At 43.0% G+C, this 20,393-nt stretch overlaps 1 protein-coding gene across 2 annotated transcripts in view; it reads left to right on the top strand.

Moving 5' to 3' along the window:
- Positions 1-20,393, top strand: part of EDRF1 (erythroid differentiation regulatory factor 1) — a 38,892-nt gene that overhangs the window by 16,672 nt on the left and 1,827 nt on the right. For both annotated transcript variants that reach the window (XM_079137767.1, XM_079137766.1), the window contains 11 exons: positions 685-756; positions 1,030-1,180; positions 3,285-3,473; positions 3,814-4,014; positions 5,282-5,500; positions 7,231-7,454; positions 8,794-8,952; positions 9,109-9,258; positions 10,597-10,750; positions 14,327-14,442; positions 15,764-15,915. In XM_079137767.1, coding sequence (XP_078993893.1) covers positions 685-756; positions 1,030-1,180; positions 3,285-3,473; positions 3,814-4,014; positions 5,282-5,500; positions 7,231-7,454; positions 8,794-8,952; positions 9,109-9,258; positions 10,597-10,750; positions 14,327-14,442; positions 15,764-15,915 — 1,787 coding nt within the window. The remainder of the gene's footprint in view (positions 1-684; positions 757-1,029; positions 1,181-3,284; positions 3,474-3,813; positions 4,015-5,281; positions 5,501-7,230; positions 7,455-8,793; positions 8,953-9,108; positions 9,259-10,596; positions 10,751-14,326; positions 14,443-15,763; positions 15,916-20,393) is intronic.

Here is a 20,393-nt window from a genome sequence, read left to right as displayed (position 1 = left end):
AAATGCAGTCATAGTATTCACTAAAACATGCTGTAGCTAGTTTTGTCTGTGTTGGCTGATTTGAAAAATGGGCAATCAGAGTCCAGAGTCCCTGCTTTTCCACTCATTCACTTTGTCCTCAGATTCTTGTGGGCATCTCTGTGAAAGAATTCAGCCTTCCAGGATTCTGAAAAATGAAATGCTTCTAGAGGCCTGTACACATGCTGATACTTAGTGGGTGGACATTGTTAACTAGTTTTGCTCCTCATTTAAGCAGATAAACTATACAGTGAGTCCTTGGGTGATGAGTGATTTTTGTTAACCTTCTGGTAAATTAATGGTATTGTTTACTGAGCTACCAAGTATCAGTGCTTATTAAAGTTGAACTAATCAATCGGATTTAATATGCATTTATCTAAAACATTACTACCCTCATTCTTGCTTTTTTGTTAGAATTAGTTTTAGAATTTTAAGTACTTAACAGCACATATGCTGGAAGATTTTTAAGCTAGGTTTGTTGATGATGCTTATAATAATTTAATCTACAGAAACAGTGCATAAACCTTTGTATCAGAAACCTCACCAAGTTGAATATAAGAACATATTTCTAACTTATTGGTTTGTAGAGTTTTTGAAATTTCCGGAGGTGAGCTAGGAGATGTGTTGTTGTAGCACAGTAATAACTTTGAATGTCTGTTTCTGAAGCCCAGTTGTGCATTTCCAGTTTGCCATGATACAGAAGAGCGCTGCAGACTAGTGCTTAGCTATGTTCTGGAGGTAAGTCGAAGTTTAGTCCTCGTTTTCCTCAGTAAAGTTCTTACTTGATATGCAAATAGCACTTGTTCATAGGTGTCTGAATGTTATTCTGAATATTGTTCTGTGATTTTTTTTTCTTTAAGCCTAAAGTGAAAACCAAATTAGTGCTTCCCAAATCTTGCAGATCAAACATAGTTTTTTGAAATCTGTTTCTAAAACAGAAATTCTGCCTTATGTTTTTCATTTGACCATGAGTAAATAATATATAGTAAATGTGTTTCCTTCTTTTTAAAGGGTTTAAAATCTGTAGATAACAGCATCAAAAAAGAAAGTGACCTTCCGGCAGCGGATCCCAGCACCCCAATTCCCTTAAAATATGAAGATGAATCAGCAAGGGGGGGTCCTGAGGGACTAGAGAAGCAGATGGCCTTGTTTTTGGACAAAAGTAAGTTGAATTGATGTGCAAATAAGGCCTTCAATAGAGTCATATATTGGTTCTTTTTGTCAATTAAGGCATTCCATTGAAAGGAATTGAGAAAAAGGATGTCATGTGAATGAGAAGTAGGGCAACATAGCTTTTCATTCAAAACATAGAACAAAGCAGGGTGATTTTGATATTCCTTAAACATTTTTCTTTTTTAAAAAATATATTTTTAGTTATAGGTGGATACTATACCTTTATTTATTCTATTTTTACGTGGTGCTGAGGATAGAACCCAGTGCCTCACATTCCAGCCCCATAAATATTTCTGATAAGAGCATAAGGACCCTGCGTTTCTCCCTGGCCTCTGTGAGGAACTGGTGCCTTCAGCCCAGTAGAGTTCTTCAGAGCAGTTGCTGCATCCACAAGAGCTTGGGATGGTGCTGAGCACAGGCTGACCAAACTGCCCAGCCACCGGCCCTGGCTTGGTGAGGGCTCATTTCCCACTTCCTTGAATTGCCTTTTCTCTCTCAAATTGGGCCTAATGATAGTGCCGACTTTTGAAGGTTGTCACAATGATTAAATGTCTAACATGGGACCGTGTACGCAATAAGCGCCATAGAAGTGGTGGCTGCAGTCGTTTCACATCTGACAAGCTGGCAGGGCCCCTTAGATGATCTAACGTGTTTCAGGAATGTCCCTTTATGAAGAACTTGTGGACTTTGAGATAAAAGTCTTGAGGTTTGGAGGTTTTTTTAAATCTGTCATATTTCTTATTCCAGCCTTATCTCTTCTCCCATTTTAAACAATTTCAGTTGTTTTAAAAACAATTCTTTTGAAAGCCTGCAAATTTGAAATAATACCCAGTGCTTTCTGGACCTTTCTTCTTTTCATGAACAGGGTTGCAGAGGTGGAGGTGAGGTGACTTTGCTCTCCCAGCAGCTGTGTATGTTGCTTCTTGTGTGCCAGGCTTACCTCCCTGCAATGAGAACCACACTGTGACTTCTGTTCTTCTTTTTCTGAAACACCTTTTCTATCTCTTCTTCCCTCTCCATTACCCCAGTTGAAAATCCTGTTCAAATTTAAAATCACCACGCTCGCCTCTCTCTCCAGTCAGATCATCCATTACCACCGAGAGCTGGGAGCACACACCAAAGCCTGTCTCTCCTCCTCACCAGTGTTAAATGGTTTCCCAAACCACACACACAGTTGTGAGCATGACCTTCATCTTACTCAGCGTCTGGTTTTTTCAATGCTTCACACAAATAATGCTCACAGCAGCGAGGAAAAGGAAATCAACGCACAATGATATCATCGTAGAGACTAAGTAGTTTTTGTTGACTTGAAAGATTCATACGTCTAGCTAATGATGAAATGGGAACTCTTAAGGCTGGGAAAAAGGCATGTGTTTTTGTTCTTTGTTCCAAAGCATTTTGCTCTTACCTCTGTGATTACACCGAGCATATTTTGGTGTGGTTCTTGTTGTCACGGCAGAGACCTTATAACTCCATGTCACTGTTCCTGGTGCCTGGCACTGTGCTTGCACAAAGGTGGTCACTGGTGGAGTGGAGCAGGCTGGGCTTTGAGTGTTCCTGACAGAAAACCTGGGCTGCCGTGGGAGCCAGGAGAAGCCAGGCCTCTGCAGAGGCGATAAGCAGTGACTGAGTTTAACTGATGCGCAGTAGGGGTGGAGCAGTAGGGAGACTGAAAAATGGCACCCAGGAAGCAGCCCAGATGTGTAAGGTTAGCAAGTGGTAGAAGGCTTGTCCTGTCTAGGGACCTGCTTTGACTGAGGTTGGGGCTGTGCTTCAGGAAGTCATGCTATTTGGCAGGTTGCTTCAGACTGGACACCAGAGGCAGTTGTCAGTCATGAGTTGGCTCTGTCAACACTCCTGGAAGAGAGCGACAGTTGCCCCCCACGGGAAGCGGAAGGCTTTGGAAAACTTCCACGCAAGGGTTTGAACACTGCCGTTCGATGCCCTTGAGTTTAGGCAGGAAGCGTCGTATTCACCGGTCTCATCATGGCATAGCAGCCGAGTCTTGAGTGTTTCTGTCAAGAACAGGCAATATCTTTTTTATTGTGAGACGTGCCTTCAAGTAAAATGTGCTCTTCTCCCCCGTGTCACAGTGGGCTCCCTTCAGAAGGGTAATTATTCCAGTCAATCTGGAATGATCCCTGGTTCTTGGCAACATAAAATGAAACTCCAGCTGATTCTCAAGTCATCAAAGGCCTACTATGTCTTGTCCGATGCTGCCATGAGTCTTCAGAAATACGGGAGAGCTCTGCGATACATTAAACTGGCCTTGCAGAGCCATGGTAAGCCACCCAGCACGAGTGGGGATGCGGGAGGGAGGCCAAGGCTTCCGTCACCGTGGGCCCTCGCTCTGGCTTCCGTTGTGGAGTCTGATCTATTAAAACAACTTCTTCCATTCCTCTGTATGTTACCTAGTATTTTATTTTGTGCTTAGCTGCTTAATCTCTCTTCATTTTGGAATACATAAAGCCACCTGAAATACGTCTGCCACCTGATGTAAAATGAACTTTGAGCAGATGCAGCGCTGCGTAGCTTTCAGTTGGTAACAGGTTTTCTTCATTTACTATGTTGGATGATTTTAATGCCCCTGTGTTTTTCTCCTTCCCACTATTTTCCAAATAGATACTTACTGCTGCCTCTGCACCAATATGCTTTCTGAAGTGCTGCTGTTTCTTTCTCAATATTTGACCCTGTGTGGTGACATCCAACTCATGCTGGCCCAGAATGCAAACAATAGAGCAGCACACCTGGAAGAGTTTCATTACCAAACCAAAGAAGATCAGGAGATCCTGCACAGCCTCCACAGGGAGTCCAGCTGCCAGGGTATGCCACAGAGGCCTCTTTTGGCTCACAGTGGTGTTGTCCATAAGCTTATTTGTGTCCGGACAATGGTAGAAACATAAGTCTTTAACATTTGCTATATTGTCTCATTCTTAGTTTTAAAATCAAACATGATCTTGTTTTTATTAAAAGATTTTAAAATATTTTATAATTACTATGATGAGTATAAAGCAAGGTCTGAAAACAGTTGCGAGTTGTCTCTGAGCACATTTCTTTCTAGGAGGGTTTTCTAGGTATCACTTCTGGTCACAGACCAAGCCATACATTTTCCTTTGAAAAATAGTAAGTTGGTGAGAGTGGATTAATTAACTTCTGAATGAAGATAAAGAGATGATCATTTTTAAAATCAGTTCACAGCCACTTGTCTTACGTGGCTGTGCTCAGCGTGTCTGGTTCTGAAGCTGGGACGAGGTCATGTAATACACAACTGCAGTCTCAGCACAGCGCTGGTCAGTGTACAGGCTGTGGTCAGGGCAGATGAGGCAAAAGACCAGTCTGCTGCAGGAGCTTGTGAACTGTATCATGCGGTGGTTATTGTTTTGTTTTAATTTTTCTTTTAGTTGTAGATGGACGCAATACCTTTTTATGTCTTTATTTTTATGTGGTGCTGAGGATTGAAGCCAGTGCCTCACACATGCCAGGCAGGTGCTCTACCACTGAGCTACAGCTCTAGCCCCCTGTGATTTTTTTTTTTTTTTTTTAATGCTCTAAAATTTTTCATAACATTTGATATTCGCCTCCCAGAAAATCCTGGACAGTGGGCGGCTGAAGGAGTTTAGGCGGGTGTACCGGCCTTGCCTGATATTTTGCCCTCTTTCTTCCCCGTCTCCCCCTCTCTCAAGTGGTCATTGTATGTTAATAGACACAGTAGAAAAACCTGTAGGTTTGACTACTCCCCTTGAACATGGGTTCTGTGCTTACTTAATCCAGTCCACTGGAAGGCATTTGTAAGTTTGAGGACTTATCTAGAACTTACATGCTTTAGTGACCTTATATTGGCACTTTACTTCAAGAACTATTTCTATTAATACTAAAAACTGTTTACCATGTGAATAGCTTTTGGTCTGTACTAGTCCACCTGGAAAAATCTGGGTATTTATGAAACTATAAAATAGTGTTGTATTGATTTAAAATAGTATATTTATGGTACATTGCATTTTGTATTTTCACTAAAATATCTGACTCACATAGATATTAAGGAAGAAGAGTTTATATGGCTTATGCTGACATTTCTTTCCTTTTTTTTAAGGATTTGCATGGGCAACTGATTTGTCTACAGACTTAGAAAGTCAACTTTCAGTTAGTTGTAAATGTTATGAGGCTGCTAATGAAATCTTACAGTTTAGTGATTTAAAAAGCCAAAATCCAGAACATTATGTACAAGTGTTGAAGAGAATGGGCAACATTAGAAATGAAATTGGTGTGTTTTACATGAATCAGGCTGCTGCATTGCAGACTGAGAGAATAGGTGAGTATCTTGGGATTCTTCTTTCTCTTCTCTGTTTTGTTACATAAGTCATGCTGATTTTATGTGGGCTGGTAAGAACTGTTGCACTTGACTGTATGTTATTAAAAGGAACTCTGTTTAGGGGCTGGGGAGATAGCTCAGTCGGTAGGGTGCTTGCCTTGTAAGCACAAGGCCCTGGGTTCCATCCCCAGCATCCAAAAAAAAAAAAAAAAAAAGGAACTCTGTTTAAAAAGCTTTTCTGATGGGGCTGGAGTTGTGGCTCAGTGGTACAGCACGTGCCTGGCATGTATGAGGCCCTAGGTTTGATACTCAGTACCACATATAAATAAATAAAAGATCCATTGACAACTAAAAATATTTTTTTGAAAAAGCTTTTATTGTTAAATTCTCGAGAAATAAAATTAGGGGAAAACATTAATTTCTCCTAGAATCCATCAGTTCTGTGTCTTCTTCCATTCCCACTTTTATACTTCATACCATCTGGTCAGTTCAGAGACCACTTGAACAGTGAGCCAAGTGCCAGGCTCTCTGTTGGATGTTTAACTGGTCCCCTTCTAGTTGGCAAGCCTGCTGTACATAGATTCAAATGCAGTACAGAAGGAGAGTGGGGAAGGGAGATGCTTATTGAGGTTGTGGGGTTCTCAGAAGCTGTGCTTGAGAGGAGCAGTGTGCCCTGTGGAACTCACAGGCAAATGTGAAGGAAGGAGGACTTTACGGATGGGGCAGCACAGGGGAGGGTGCGGTGCACTGGAGAGGAGCAGCAGGGCCATGAGGACCTGTGTGCGCAAAGGCCTGTTAGCAGTGTGCTTGGAGCTGCCAGGGCTACTGCAGCACCGAGAGCCCTTCCCAGGGGTCACAGCTAAAGCCATAGTAGCTGACGACAACCTGAAAGCTGGCAGTGAGAAGGATGGGGCTGGGATGGAGCTGCAGCTGAATTGAGTACAGCTGGGCGCCTGGTGAGTTGCGCATGTGCCTGTCCAGGAGTCACACGTGGGGCGAGTAGAAGAACCTGTGCAATGAAGGGCGTCTGGAGAGGTGGCTGGTGAGGGGCATGGAAGTGGCTGTCCAGAACCTGGGACAGCCTGACAAAACACTGTGCCCTTGTAAAAGTCAAGGGACCACAGCATTTGAGTCTATAAAAATAGCACTTTGCTCAGGTGTCTTACCTTGCTTGTCTTGATGTCCGTCCATTAACAATGAGGGCTATGCGTAAATGTTGGATTGTTTTACTGGGGCTGATAAAAAATACCCCAGACTGTGATTTGAACCATAGAAATTTACTTGCTCATGGTTCAAGAGGCCAGAGCCAAGATGAAGGTGCCAATAGGATTGAATTCCTCTGAGGCTGCTTTCTGTGGCCTGAGGTTATATCCCTGCTTTATCCTTTCTCTGCACCGCCCTGGGTCACCCCTCCAATTACAGGCCCACCAGTCATGTTGACTCGGGGCCCCACCTCATGACCCCATTTAACCTGAGTTTCCTCTTTAAAGTCCTGATTCAAATACAGTCGCATTCTAAGGTGGGGGTTAGGGCTTCAGCCAAGTGGACTTGAGGGACGCCTTCCCTCCGTGTAAGTCATGGTGGGAGCAGAGCACTGCAGTGGACCAGGTGGCTGGCTTTCCACCAGGCTCCTGTCACTGCTTTGCTCCTGTCACCCTCCCCTGGAGGGACGGTGCTGGGTTCACACTGATGTCTGCTCATGCAATTGTTTTCTTTCTTTCTTTGTGAAGTGAGCAAATCTGTGTCTGCTGCAGAGCAACAGTTGTGGAAAAAAAGCTTTTCTTGTTTTGAAAAGGGGATTCACAACTTCGAGTCCATCGATGATGCTACCAACGCCGCCCTTCTGTTGTGTAACACGGGGAGACTGATGCGCATCTGCGCTCAGGCACACTGTAGCGCAGGAGACGAGTTCAAACGCGAGTTCTCGCCAGAAGAGGGCTTGTACTATAACAAGGTAACCTCCACACGTGTCTGTCTGGTCTGTTCACTCCTGGCATCTGCGTACATTAAAATATTACACAACTAAAAACAATTGACCCATGGCGATGACAGGATGTGACATGCTTAGAAACTGGCCTAGGTGAGAGTTTACTGTCTGCATCTCAAGTTAGGGAAAAGGTGATTCAGTAAATCGTGTGGGTGTAACCAGAGTAAAAATCCAGTAGATTGAGGGTTGACCTGGAAAAGGTGAAGCTAAAGGCACCAGAAGAAAATGGAGGTAGAGGTTGGCCTGATGAATGGGGAAGGACCTCCCCAGCGTGATGCAGGAAGCAGAAAACGAACGAACTTCAGTGTGTGAACATGTACCGCAGAAGGTAAAGTTGAGAGCAGATCATGATCCAGGGTAGTAACTCACTTCCTATTACATAGATGATCATCAGTTAGTACTCCTTTAGTATAGGAAGAATGAAAACCATGAGAAGAAACCACTCCAGTAGAAAAAGGGCAAATAAATGTGAACTAAAAATATACACACATTAAAAAAAAGTAAATGCCTTTATAAAATTTAAAATCGTCCAGTGACCACATGGTAGCATCTGTTGTCAGAGAGGTCACAGGAAATGAGCACTTCCATAATTGATTATTTTTATGCTTATTTAATGACATTAGTGAGGAATATTCACGGTGTAGTAAATTTTAAGTTTCTACATACACGGAAGAAAACACCAGAAATTTAGCAGTTACTGTGATTTAAGTGCAAGGGTCACATATTTGAGGACGAGGGAGATAGGGTGAGAGGAGTGATTTCTTGTAGTAAAATCTCTGGTTGTTTTCTCCAGTTGACTAGCTGTACACACTGTAATTTTCATTCAGAAAGGGGGAAAAAATGCAGCTTGTGCACCAGGATGTTAGAAAGCAGCACTGAGGACTGACCTGCTGGAGGCTCCGATAAAAGGTTCAGTCCACTGTGAATAAATTTGTTAAAATGTTTTCATTGGCTTTCTTTTTCCCTTTCTTCATAATATTATCCTTATAATTAAACTTATAAGTTTTCCCCACATTAAATTGACATCTGGGTGGTTTTGACAATTTTTTTGCCAGACACGGTAGTGCATACCTGTAATCCCAGTGGCTAGGGAGGCTGAGGTAGGAGGATCACAAATTCAAAGCCAGCCTCAGCAATTTAGCAAGGACGTAAGCAACTTAGCAAGACCCTATTTCAAAATAACAAGGGCTGGAGATGGTTCAATCCCTAGTACCAAAAAAAAAAAAACAAAGTATGCTTTATTTTAATGCAGTATTGGCATATGTATAAACAAAGTCAAAAATCTATACCTCTTCTTCCCTTGCAGGCTGTTGATTACTATTTGAAAGCTCTGAGATCATTGGGAACACGAGACATACACCCAGCCGTCTGGGACTCGGTGAACTGGGAGTTGTCCACGACTTACTTTACTATGGCAACTCTACAACAGGATTATGCTCCATTATCCAGAAAGGCTCAGGAGCAGGTAGGGAGTTTGCTGGATTACAAAATAAGTCTTCAACCTAATTCATTCCTTTTTTGTCATCTTTTCCTTGACAACCAATATTTAAACATTATGAAATTCTTAGTCTGTGATTGCAAGTTTGTCATTTTTTTCTGCCCCTTTAAAAAAAATAAACAGATTGAAAAAGAAGTCAGCGAGGCTATGATGAAGTCCCTGAAGTACTGTGACGTTGACTTGGTGTCTGCTCGACAGCCTCTCTGTCAGTACCGAGCTGCGACCATCCATCACAGGCTGGCCTCCATGTACCACAGTTGTCTGAGGAATCAGGTATGACTTTCAGACCAAGACCATTCTCAAGTGCTCTGGGCGCTTTTCTCACATTTCCATGCTGTGATTCTAAGTAGCCACTTGAGAAAACCCGTGGAATAGGTGTTCTTCCCTCTCCCCTGCACCATGTTTTCTGCTACAGTTGATCAGGTCTTGGTTGCAGATTGCACATTTGCTGGGTGGGTTGTTAGTTGGTCTTAAGTGTACTGTAGTAATGGTTCGAAGCCAACTTTGAAGTTCAGTCTCCTGAGTTTTTTATTGTGACGCAAAGCATCCCCCCCCCCACCCCAGAGCACAGGTGGAGCAGAGGTGCAGGTAAAGACTGACAGAGGAAACCCCTGTGACCTGGCCTGGAGTTTGAGCACAGCGCTCTCAGAGAGCCCCCGCGCACCCTCCTGGTGTCGCCCTGCCAGGCACCCAGATTGGTGCAGAACTGTCTAGTGTCTGACCACTTGGTGCGTAGCACTGTACGTAGTTGTAAGCCTTGTGGAGTGATTTGGGCTGCAAGTGTCCTTCTGTGGCTTACTGCCCTCTGCTTACGGGCATGTTTTTGAGATCCACCCTTCTTGGTGTATGTAGCTGTTCCTTTCACAGCTTGGTAGTGCTCGTTCAACGAAGCTATCATAGTTTATTTACCTGTATTAGGGTAATTGAACTTCGTATTTTTCAGTTTGAGGTGGATCCTGGTGCTCAATTGCCCTGGGTTGCTAGAAAGCACCTGATGCCCAGGTTGAAGCTGCCCTCTTCCAGAGAGTTTGCTTTGCTTCTGCAGAAGACTTGTGCTTACAGTTTCTCAGTTTGTTGTTGTTTTATTGTTTGATCCCCTTTTTTGGCTAAATACCTGGATACCATACCTTACAGTCCCTTGGGCCTGCTTGTCTTCTGGGATTCCCTCATCCTGAGTGTTGGCCTTTGAGACCCGGCTTCACCTGGAGAGGGTTTCTTTCCACTCCGCTGTAGGAGCTCCCATCCAGGTCCCCTTACTGTAGGCGACCCCCAGCTGAAATTCAAGTTTGCCCAAATGGCCTAGTACTCTCAGGGCAAAAGGAGGCTGAAGGTTGCTGAGACAGTTCAGTGGGGGAAGAGTAGTCTCCTCAGCACACAGGGCTGGCAGAAGTGGCCATCCACATGCAGAAGAATGGAAGTGGACTCCTGCTTCACCTCGTAGGTGAAAACTAACTGTAAGTGACTTGAAGACCTCAGAGCTAAAACTTAAAGACTTACAGGAAGAAAGTGAAAAACTGAAAAGCACTGATCCAGTCAGAATACTTGAATGACTAGTTTCTGTGAAAACCAAGTCTTAGGAATTACTTTTTTAAATTTTGTTTTTGGTTCTAGGTTGGTGATGAACATCTTAGGAAGCAGCACCGGGTGCTGGCGGATCTTCATTACAGCAAAGCTGTCAAGCTCTTTCAGCTCCTCAGAGATGCTCCGTGTGAACTGCTCAGAGTACAGTTAGAAAGAGTAGCATTCGCAGAATTTCAGATGACAAGTAAGTCTGACGTCTCACCCCCTCAGATCATGTGCGTCGGCCCAGTGCGGGGTCGTCCTAGAGCCTGTGGGTTGCTCTTGGATGTAACCGGTGGTGTTTTCGTATTAATTTGCCCACAGTCATGCCTTTGTGTAGGGACCAGGAGAAGTTGCTATGCTTTTTGAGGTACTTTTTAAAACAGCAGTTTAGGGGCTGGGGAGATAGCTCAGTTGGTGGAGTGCCTGCCTCGCAAGTACAAGGCCCTGGGTTCAATCCCCAGCACCACAAAAAAAAAAAAACAAAAACAAAAAAACCCAGCAGTTTAGGCAGAGTTTTAAGTCAGCAGACAAAACTTGGGGATGGAGAAGCAGCAGTAAAGTCCTGATCGGGTGCCTTTAAATATGGAACTGACACTTGGCAACTTTGGGTTGTGGTTCTACAATAGACTCTAAAGTCGAGCCCGCCCAAGTTCAGGATAATTTGGAACATGGGGGAATGTTGAAAGGAAGGGAGCACTTCCTGTGTTGCTTCCATGACAGGAGCCAAGAGGCCATTCCAACCACTTAGTGTTTTCAGAGTTCTCACCCTCTGCTTCTCTCTAGCTAGTTCCCCTCTTGCAGAGAAGACTTTTGAAAAGTCTTTTTTTTTGTACTGGGAATTGAACCCAAGGGCACTTAATCACGTGAGCCATATCCCCAGACCCCTTTTTTTGTATTTTTATTAGAGACGGGATCTTGCTGAGTTGCTTAGGGCCTTGCTAAGTTGCTGAGGCTGGGTTAGAATTCACGATCCTCCTGCCTCAACCTCCCTAGCTGCTGGGATCATAGGCACGTGCTACTGTGCCCGGCTAAAAAATATCTCTTGTGTGGTAAGGAAACAAATGTAGCAGTTCATTTGGCTACATTTGGTATTTTTCTTTTTAAAATTAAAATTTGAATTTAAAGTTTCAGATTTTGGAGTCTTTCAAATTTCTGATTTTGTGAATAAGGATGCTCGATCCATAAAGTTTATGCAAATATTACAAAATCGAGAAAAGTCTGAAATTTGAAACACAATCCCAAGTGTTTTGGATAAGGAACATTCAGTTACCCCATACTTTTCAAAATATATATATGTGTGTGCATATATACACATAGGTACATGTGTCTAAGTGTGTAGGTGTTCAGCAGCAGCCCTGGAAGGATGTCCAGGAAAATGATACATTACTGCCTCAGGAGGGTACTGGGAAGGCATTTCTACTGCAGACTTATTCGAACCTTATAAACTTAGGGAAAGTATTATCTTTTTAACAGTTTCTAAAAATACTTTATTAAAATTTTGCTGATTTCTTTTTTTTTTTTTCCTGTATATTAATGCGTGTTATACATATGGGTTAGCCTCCAGGACCAACAGTAGCTCTTTGTGGGATGGGTTTGAGATGAACTTTCTGCCATGTTTGAGTTCTTTCGGAAAAATAGGCATTATTTTTTTTTTTTTTTCTTTGTGTGCGTGGGGATGGGGACAAGGGAGTATTGGGATTTGAACCCAGAGGTGCTGTACCATGGAGATACATACACATGCGTGCACGCACGCATGCATACATCCATACATTCTTTTTTTTTTTTCTTCCCTGAGTTAGGGTCTCACTAAGCTGCCCAGACTGGCTTCAAACTTGTGATCCTCCTGCCTCAGCCTTCCAAGTCCCTGGCATTATAGGCGTGCACCACCACACCCAGCTTTAGTAGGCATCATTTTTACAAAATGAATAGAGATATTGAGAATAAGTCTGCTTAAGATGATGTAGTTAATTCTGTTTTTTAAGTGTTTTAGTAGCTGGAGTGTAGCTCAGTGCTAGACACTTGCCTAAAATGTATGATATCCTGGGTTTAATCCCAATGTTACCTAAAAAGAAAGAAAAAAAAAAAAGAGTTTTAATAGTGTGTGTGCCTTAAGAAAACAATTTAAGTACTTCAGAAGGTTTTGTTAGCCAGGCATGTGGGTTTTGTAAGCCACCTTAATAAATACTTTATAAAACCTTCAGAGGATTATTTGACCTTGTATTTTTTTGTCCAGTACGTGTGACTCAGATTTACCCCTTTTGTCATCTCTCTGCCCCAACAGCTTTTCCATACGTAGGCAATGGCTTTCTTCCCCATGTAAGAGCTACCCTGAAAACAAATCTGTCCACTGATTTTTCCCCCAGTGACATTTTTTATTTCTTCTCTTCAGATACGTGACAGTTGAGTGTATTTTGACAACTTACTCTAATTAGGATTCCATTCTTGTTGTTCTACATGATGTGGCGTTTCACTAGTTATATGTTCATACATGAACATAGGAAAGTTATGTCCAGTTCATTCTAGTGTTTTCCACTGATTTTTAAAGATTGGTTGTTTTAAAGTTGGGGCTTATGCTCCAAAGGAAGACAGCAACGATTGTCCCAGGCCCACTTCCACTTCTGACACCATCCTCAAGTTTGAGGGTCCCCCTCTGGCTTGGCAGTTCACTGGTACAACTCACTGAATTCACTGAAAGCTGTTCCACTCTTGAGTATGGCTTCTTAGAGAAACAGAGTACATGTTAAAGTCAGCTGCAGGAAGAGGTACTTGGGGTTGAATCCAGGAGAGGGCTGAGCACATGGCTTCCGGTCGTCTTCTCCGGTGAAGCTGCAGGTGGTGCTGGCACTCCCCACAGTGGTGTGGGACGTTATGTGCAGTGGATTGCTAAGGGAGCTCACCCATGCTTGGTGTCCAGAGTTTTTGTTGGGATTTAGTCACGTAGACATGGTTAACTACCACATGGTTGATCTTGGTCTCCAGGCTTTCTGGAGGTTGAACTATTACCATGAGGCCAAAGACCCCCCATAATAAGTTCCATCCTTATGGTGTGGCCCAAGGCCTCCCAGGTAAGCAGATACGTTTACCAGAGGGGAACATTCCAGAGGCTAAGAAATCACTCTCCCGGAGCCAAGGACGAAGCGTAGACCTTCCTCTGGAGAAGACGAGCGCTCTCGTGCGTGCCACTGCACATATCTTGGCGTAAGCTCCAGGAGAGTAGGGTCAAAGGTGCTTTGTGCTGTCTGATAGCTTTAGAAATACTTTATCAAAAGGCCCTAGAGTAGAATTAAACTTACTCATCTGGTCTGACTTTCTGACTTCAAACAGAAAGATAACATGCTTAAGAATAGAATTAAACTTACTCATCTGGTCTGACTTTCTGACTTCAAACAGAAAGATAACATGCTTACTATATAATGGGACAACCGTCACAAAGTGCTAAGTGATTTGACCTACGTTGTGCAGCTGGCGAACAGTGGGATGGCCTTCAACCGGACTCTTCTCTATTGGTCCCCTTGACCCTAATGCTCCAGATAGGCCTCCTGTCCCAAGGTGTGTTCTCACCCTGACAAAATCAATAATGAGGCAGGGGAACAAAGACTTTATTGCTTTGTCTAGATTTAATACTTTTCTCAAGGGAAATTAAACAGAAGTTAGAAGATTTGCTGGGATTCTCATGAGCTACCCCTATCACATTTGAAAAGCAGTTTTTCATTAAACATTAATGTGGACGGGTTTCTAGGTTGGTAGGTAAATGATCAATTTGTGTTTACTATTCTAGGTCAGAATAGCAACGTTGGAAAGTTAAAAACGCTCTCTGGGGCTCTGGATATCATGGTGAGGACTGAGCATGCATTCCAGCTCATCCGGAAGGAGCTTGTAGAGGAATTTGACCAGGTAGATGAAGAAAATCACCATTTTAATGCTAAATGGTGCATGTTTATAGTGCTCATTTGGCATGTCCTTATGAATGTGTCTGTACACACATGTATGTGTACATATATATGCTCTGCATAAAACATGTTGAAAGTGGTTTTTTAATGTCATAGTCTGTCTTGTATTGCTATAACAAAATTCTGGAGGCTGGTTAACTTACAAAGGAGTATATTTAGTTCACAGTTCTGGTAGCAGAGGGTCCAAACAGCGTGGAACCATTGTCCTAGTAAGGGCCCCTGTCTGTGTCACAACATGTTGGAGAGTCAGAAAAGGAACTTAACATGTACAGAAGGGGCCAAGGTGTGAGGTGGCTGCTTTCCAGCAGCCTGCTCTTGTGAGAACTAAGCCAGTCACAGGAGACCTGACCCACTTCTGAGAGATGGCATTTGTGAGGGTGGAGCCCCCATGACCTAGTTACCTCCCACTAGACACACCTGTTCAAGGCTCCACCAGCTCAGCACCATCACCCTGGAGACCCAGCCTGCACTGCATGTGTGAACCATAGCAGTTATATCTGCATGGTAGAATTAAACATTTTTAATCAGTTTGCAAGTATATCTTTTATGTATTAAATGTTTTTTAAGAACATGCCATAATGAGGCAGGCATAGTGGCTCATGTCTGTAATCCCAGCAATTTGAGAGGCTGAGGCAGGAGGATTATGAGTTCAAACCCAGCCTCAGCAGATTAGCAAGGCACGGAACAACTCAGTGAGACCCTGTATCTAAATAAAATATAAACAAGGGCCAGCGACATGGCTTAGTGGTTAAGCACCCCTGGGTTCAATTGCCAGTACCTAAACAAAAAAAAAGAATATGCTATAGTGAGGCACTGGTTAGCAAGTTATAAAGTCTCTTCAGTTTTTGTGTTTGGGGTTTGTTTTGGTTTTGCTCTTGAAAGAAAAAGTCTGAGCCTCTTAATTTCCACTATACTGCCTGGAACTGTTGAATGGTGAGTGGCTTAAACAGACACCCTCCTGGGGAAGGAATTTCTAGTTTTCAGGGTGATCTAGAACTCAGACTGCCTTTAGAAAGCTGCCCTGAGTGTCCTGGGTGGTGCCCTTTGCATGGTATTCCTGAAGGGAGTGATGTGGGGAGTCAGGAGCTTGTCATGCAGGGTTAAGTACTTTATTATGTGTTTTCCTCTATCAAAATGATTTCGGTCTGGTTTTTATTTTTATTTTGGTTTTAAATTAATGGATAAATGAAACTGCAGCTCCATCACTTCCATGTGAAACTATAGTTGCTGGATAGCTTAGGAAAGTAACATTTTGGTTTTTTTAGCCTAAGGGTGGTGAGACCAGTCCAGCTGCTGATTCTTCTCCTAGTCTTAACAGAGAAGAAGTAATCAAACTCCTCAGTATATTCGAATCTCGGTTGTCCTTCCTCCTCCTGCAGTCCATCAAACTGCTGTCTTCAACTAAAAAGAAAACAAGGTAAATCACATGGTTATTAGTGAAAACGTCTTTGCCTATGAAATAGCATGAATAATCTCTACTGACATTGTAAAGAAATAGTTGTATCCTTTCTTGTCTTTAATTTGGAAAATCCAAATTTTAAGTGGAATTCTTTCTTAACTTCTTCAACTAGGTGAGAAGCATCTCTGTCTGGCCCACTACATGTCTGTTTATAGATAGAAAAGTCTTGCTGCCTAGAGTAGATACCCTGTTGTGATCTGTTCCATGAAAGGGATGAATGACCCTGAGAGGAAGACTCCAGATGTTCAAATAACGCTTCTGAATGTCACCGTTAATGGGAAGTCTGGGCTATAGTTTGGATACCAGGGTGACTTGTACCATAAAAGATGACAGTGGTGCACAGTGGTGCAGGCCTCTAATCCCAGCAGCTTGGGAGGCTGAGACAGGAGGAGTACAAGTTTGAGACCAGCTTCAGCAGTTTAACAAGGCCCTAAGCAACTCAGTGAGATCCTGTCTCAAAATAAAAAATTAAAAGATGTGGCTTGGTAGATAAGTGCCTCTGGGTTCAATCCCCAGTACCTGCTTGCAAAGAACACTAAAGTCTCTAAGGTCAGGAAATTGGAGAAAAAAGGAGTGAGCACCTCGGCTGATATGTTCCCAGGTCCCTCTGCCATCTTGTGCAGTACCTGGGTTTGCCAGAGCTTTCGTTATGGCAGTATTGATTTAATTTGAAATTTCAATAGATCTGGAAAGTAATGGGAATAGTATACCTTTCTTTTTTAAAATGTAAGTACAGTCTGGCTCATACTACAAAAATTGGAAAATAGAGAAGAGAACCGTCCTAATGTATCCATTGTTAGTTGTCCTGTGTGTGAATTACCAATTTATGATATAAGGGTATAGATAAGTTTTGTCTTTTATTTACAGTGACATTCTTTGTGGTGTACAGTTCTTCAAGCTTTAACAAATACGTCCAAGTATGTCAATCACATTTGGGACACAGCATGGTTCCATCACTCCAAAACCTCTCTCTCTGCTGAGATTACGGGTCTGGTCATGAATGTATCCGAGTTTCCCGGTGCAAACTCAGACATACCAGCCACTGTCCTTGGCAGTGCTGTGAGCAGTCCCCACCTTGGCTTCCGAGTCTGGTTCTGTGGATCTTGCATCTCTAGCCAGGTTGCTGCTCCTGCCTTTCCTTTCACAATCTCCAGTTGTTGAAAACTGGGCGTCTCGTGTCAGTCAGGAGAGACTGAGGGAGATAATTATTGTGTCTGGAAAGTTTTTATGTCCTTCACCTGCTAGGCCATTGGTGTGAACTGAGTTCAGTTTTGTAGCTTGGAGTTGAGTTGTTGTTGTTGCCATGGTTACCATACATGGGTCATGGGCTTAGTTCTTCCAGCAGTGTAGTAGACCCCCGAGAGCTAGACTTTCACTTCTTAAGTAACCCCTGGTCAGCTCTGGTGCCAAAATATCAAATGGAAAATTCAAGAAGTAAGTTTTTGCACAGCATTCTGAGTATCGTGATGAACCCTGGGGCTGTCCCTCCGGGGCCTGGACCATCCCTTTGGCTAGCATGTGCTTATGTGTGGCTTCCACCCGCTGATCCTTGGCAGCTGCCTCTGTCATTAGCTTGGCTGTTGCAGTGGCTGTGCTGTGTTTCAGTGGCTTAGTTTACATAAGAATGGCCCAAAGCATAAGAGTAGCCATGCTGGCAACTCAGATATGCTAAAGAAGATCCCTAAGGTGACAAGGTGATAGTTTCTTTTTCTTTTTCTTTCTTTTTTTTTTTTTGGTGGTTGTAGATGGACAGAATGCCTTTATTTTGTTTGTTTATTTCTATGTGGTGCTAAAGATTGAACCCACTGCCTCCCACATGCTAGGCGAGCGCTCTGCCACTGAGCCCCAGCCCAATAGTTCTTGACTTAAGAAAAAATAGGGGGTCGAGGTGACTGAAGGCTGTGCTAAGTTGTTGTTAATCTCTTGCCGTGCCAATTTTATAAACATCACAGGTGTATGTACATAGGGAAACGTGGCCTAGGTGGGGTTCGGTGCTGTGTGTCCTTCCAGGCGTCCACTGGGGGCCTTGGAAGGTGCCTGCTGGCTCAGAGGAAATGACTGCACCTGCATTCAGGGTGGGCAAGTCTGCAGAGTTGGCTCTTGATGTCTGCTCCACCTGGCAGAGCACCTCTGGTGCTTATTAGTCTTTTTAGGAGAGGAGGGGCCAGCTGGCCAGGACTTCTTAGTTGTTCAGGGTATGCCTCAGTCTCAGGAGACCGGCTGCTTTTGAATTGTATGTACCAGGAGAGCTCTTTAAGAATATTGCCATCTTGGTTAGCCCTGTGGTCGAGCTTCAGTTTCTGCTGCACCAGGTTCTGGTACACAGTACAGTGTGTTGATGTGTCCACTGCAGTTAGCAGATAAATCTGTCTTTTCAAAGAATCAAAAAGAAAAGTAGGTAGTGCATGTAGTGACACACAGTTGACAAAGTGATGTGGCTTTTCTCGCTGGGCAACAGTAGGTAACTTTTTAAAATTTTCACTAGTTTCCATAAGGTGGCGATATAAATATATGTGAGAAACAATAATTCATTGATTTGCACAAATTGATGGTTAGGGTAATAGACTGACAGGTAATAGTTTCAGTCTTACAATAGTGTCATAACAGTCCTCTATGTAAGCTAAGTAATTTTTATCTTAGTGGATGGTTTCCCAACCTGTTTATTCAAGTTATTAATATTCTTTTGGAAGACAATTTTAATCTAGAGTTTCATGCATGATACTTAAAGTAATTAGCATATTTGGGCTTTTTTTTCAGATTTATTAAAGACTATTAAATGGTATTACAACAAATACTGTGGATGGGTTTAGAAACAACTGCCTTGGTTACTAAGTCCATGCCTGGTTCTGTCTCGCTTCACTAACATGCAAATCAGGCCTTGGTTCTGTTGTGAAGAGGCCTCTATGCAGGCCTAGTTATTCTACCACAAAGCGGAGGGCATACCCTCATGGATGAAAGGGAAATCAGAATGAGACCTTAAAAGAAAGAAAACATTGATAATTTGTTTTATTTTGACTGCTATTCCTCTTCAGTCCCCTAAGGGAAGAAACAAAAATAAGAAAGCAAATTGGGTATAATAATAATAACTCTCAATTTTCTTAGAGTGCTACAAAATTACAGTGAAATCTAAGAAAATTAAGATGCATTTAATTTGTTCAAGAATTTTCGTTTCCAGATCATGAAGGCACTTCATCTTGTGACAGTGGCATTAGCATTGCTCTGCTAGAAATGCTAGTTTATTAGGTTGTGGAGGGCCTGATTCGTTGTTGTGTTGTTGCTTATTTTTGGATTAAGAATTTATTTGCTCTTAGTATTCATTGCTTTAGCAAAAGAGGCCTCTTGACATTTTGGTGGCTTTGGGGTTTAATTTAATGAAAAAGCAGAAGTAATATGTGCCAATGACACTGCTGATGAGCATGGATTAAGGAAGGGCATGATTTGTAGAAACTAGGAGATGAAGAGCTAAGATGTAGAAGTATGATCTGAAGAAGTCAAAGGGTTTAGCATTTGATTCCAGTGACCATCAGTTACCTCAGGCACCCAACCAAAGTAACAAAATGATGTTATTGTCCTAAGAAAATAATTCATATTTTGAACACCTTTTCTTATTGTTAAATGTTATTGCCCAATTACTATAAAAAATAATGTAAATTTCCTGTAAGGTTATCAGGAGTTCTGTGATTAGTAATATTCTGCCCCCCCCCCCCAAAAAAAAAACCTATAGCTAAAACACAGCCAATCTTATGTTCAAGTATAGACAATTGATGTATTGTGACTGGTATGCTGTGGTAGGTTTGGGGGAAGAAGCACTCGCCTGATAAAAAGAAGTGGGAATTGAAAGGGAGGAATCATCCTAAAGAGGGCGTCAGGCTGTGGGAGAGGGTGACTGGAGTCTGACCTCGGGAAGGGGAAGGGTCCTTCCTGACAGCTCAGCCTCCAGGGAAGCAGCTTGGCACCTGGGTGCTCTCTGGCAGGCCCAAAGGTCACCTGGGCAAAGGGAGAGGATTCGCACACTAGAAAGGAGAAAGAGCACCGCATTGGAAATCAGAAAGCAAGCCCTGCGTAGTGGCGCACGCCTGTAATCCCAGTAGCTCAGGAGGCTGAGGCAGGAGGATCACAAGTTCAAAGCCTGCCTCTGCAACTTAGCAAGGCCCTAAGCAACCTAGCAAGACTCTGTCTCAAAAGATAAAAAGGACTGGGGGTGTGGCTCCGTGGTAAGCACCTCTAGGTCAGTTCCAAGGGGAAAAAAAGTGGGAAACATGATGCTTTGGCCCGATCCAAAGTGTAGGCCTTTTGTGGGCCCTGTCGTTCACTGTAAAATCAAACTAGGCCTTGCCTTTGCAAGGGGCATTGTTGTCCTGTGGTGGTGTGTCACGTACTGGAACGAGCCATGGAACTGCCCTGTGACCTGGTTATGTGAGCCAGGCCTCTGTGTA

Source organism: Sciurus vulgaris (assembly GCF_902686455.1).
Source record: "Sciurus vulgaris genome assembly, chromosome: 4".
Taxonomy (NCBI): domain Eukaryota; kingdom Metazoa; phylum Chordata; class Mammalia; order Rodentia; family Sciuridae; genus Sciurus; species Sciurus vulgaris.
The sequence above is the reverse complement of the archived record's forward strand: the minus strand, read 5'-3'. Positions and strand labels throughout refer to the sequence as shown.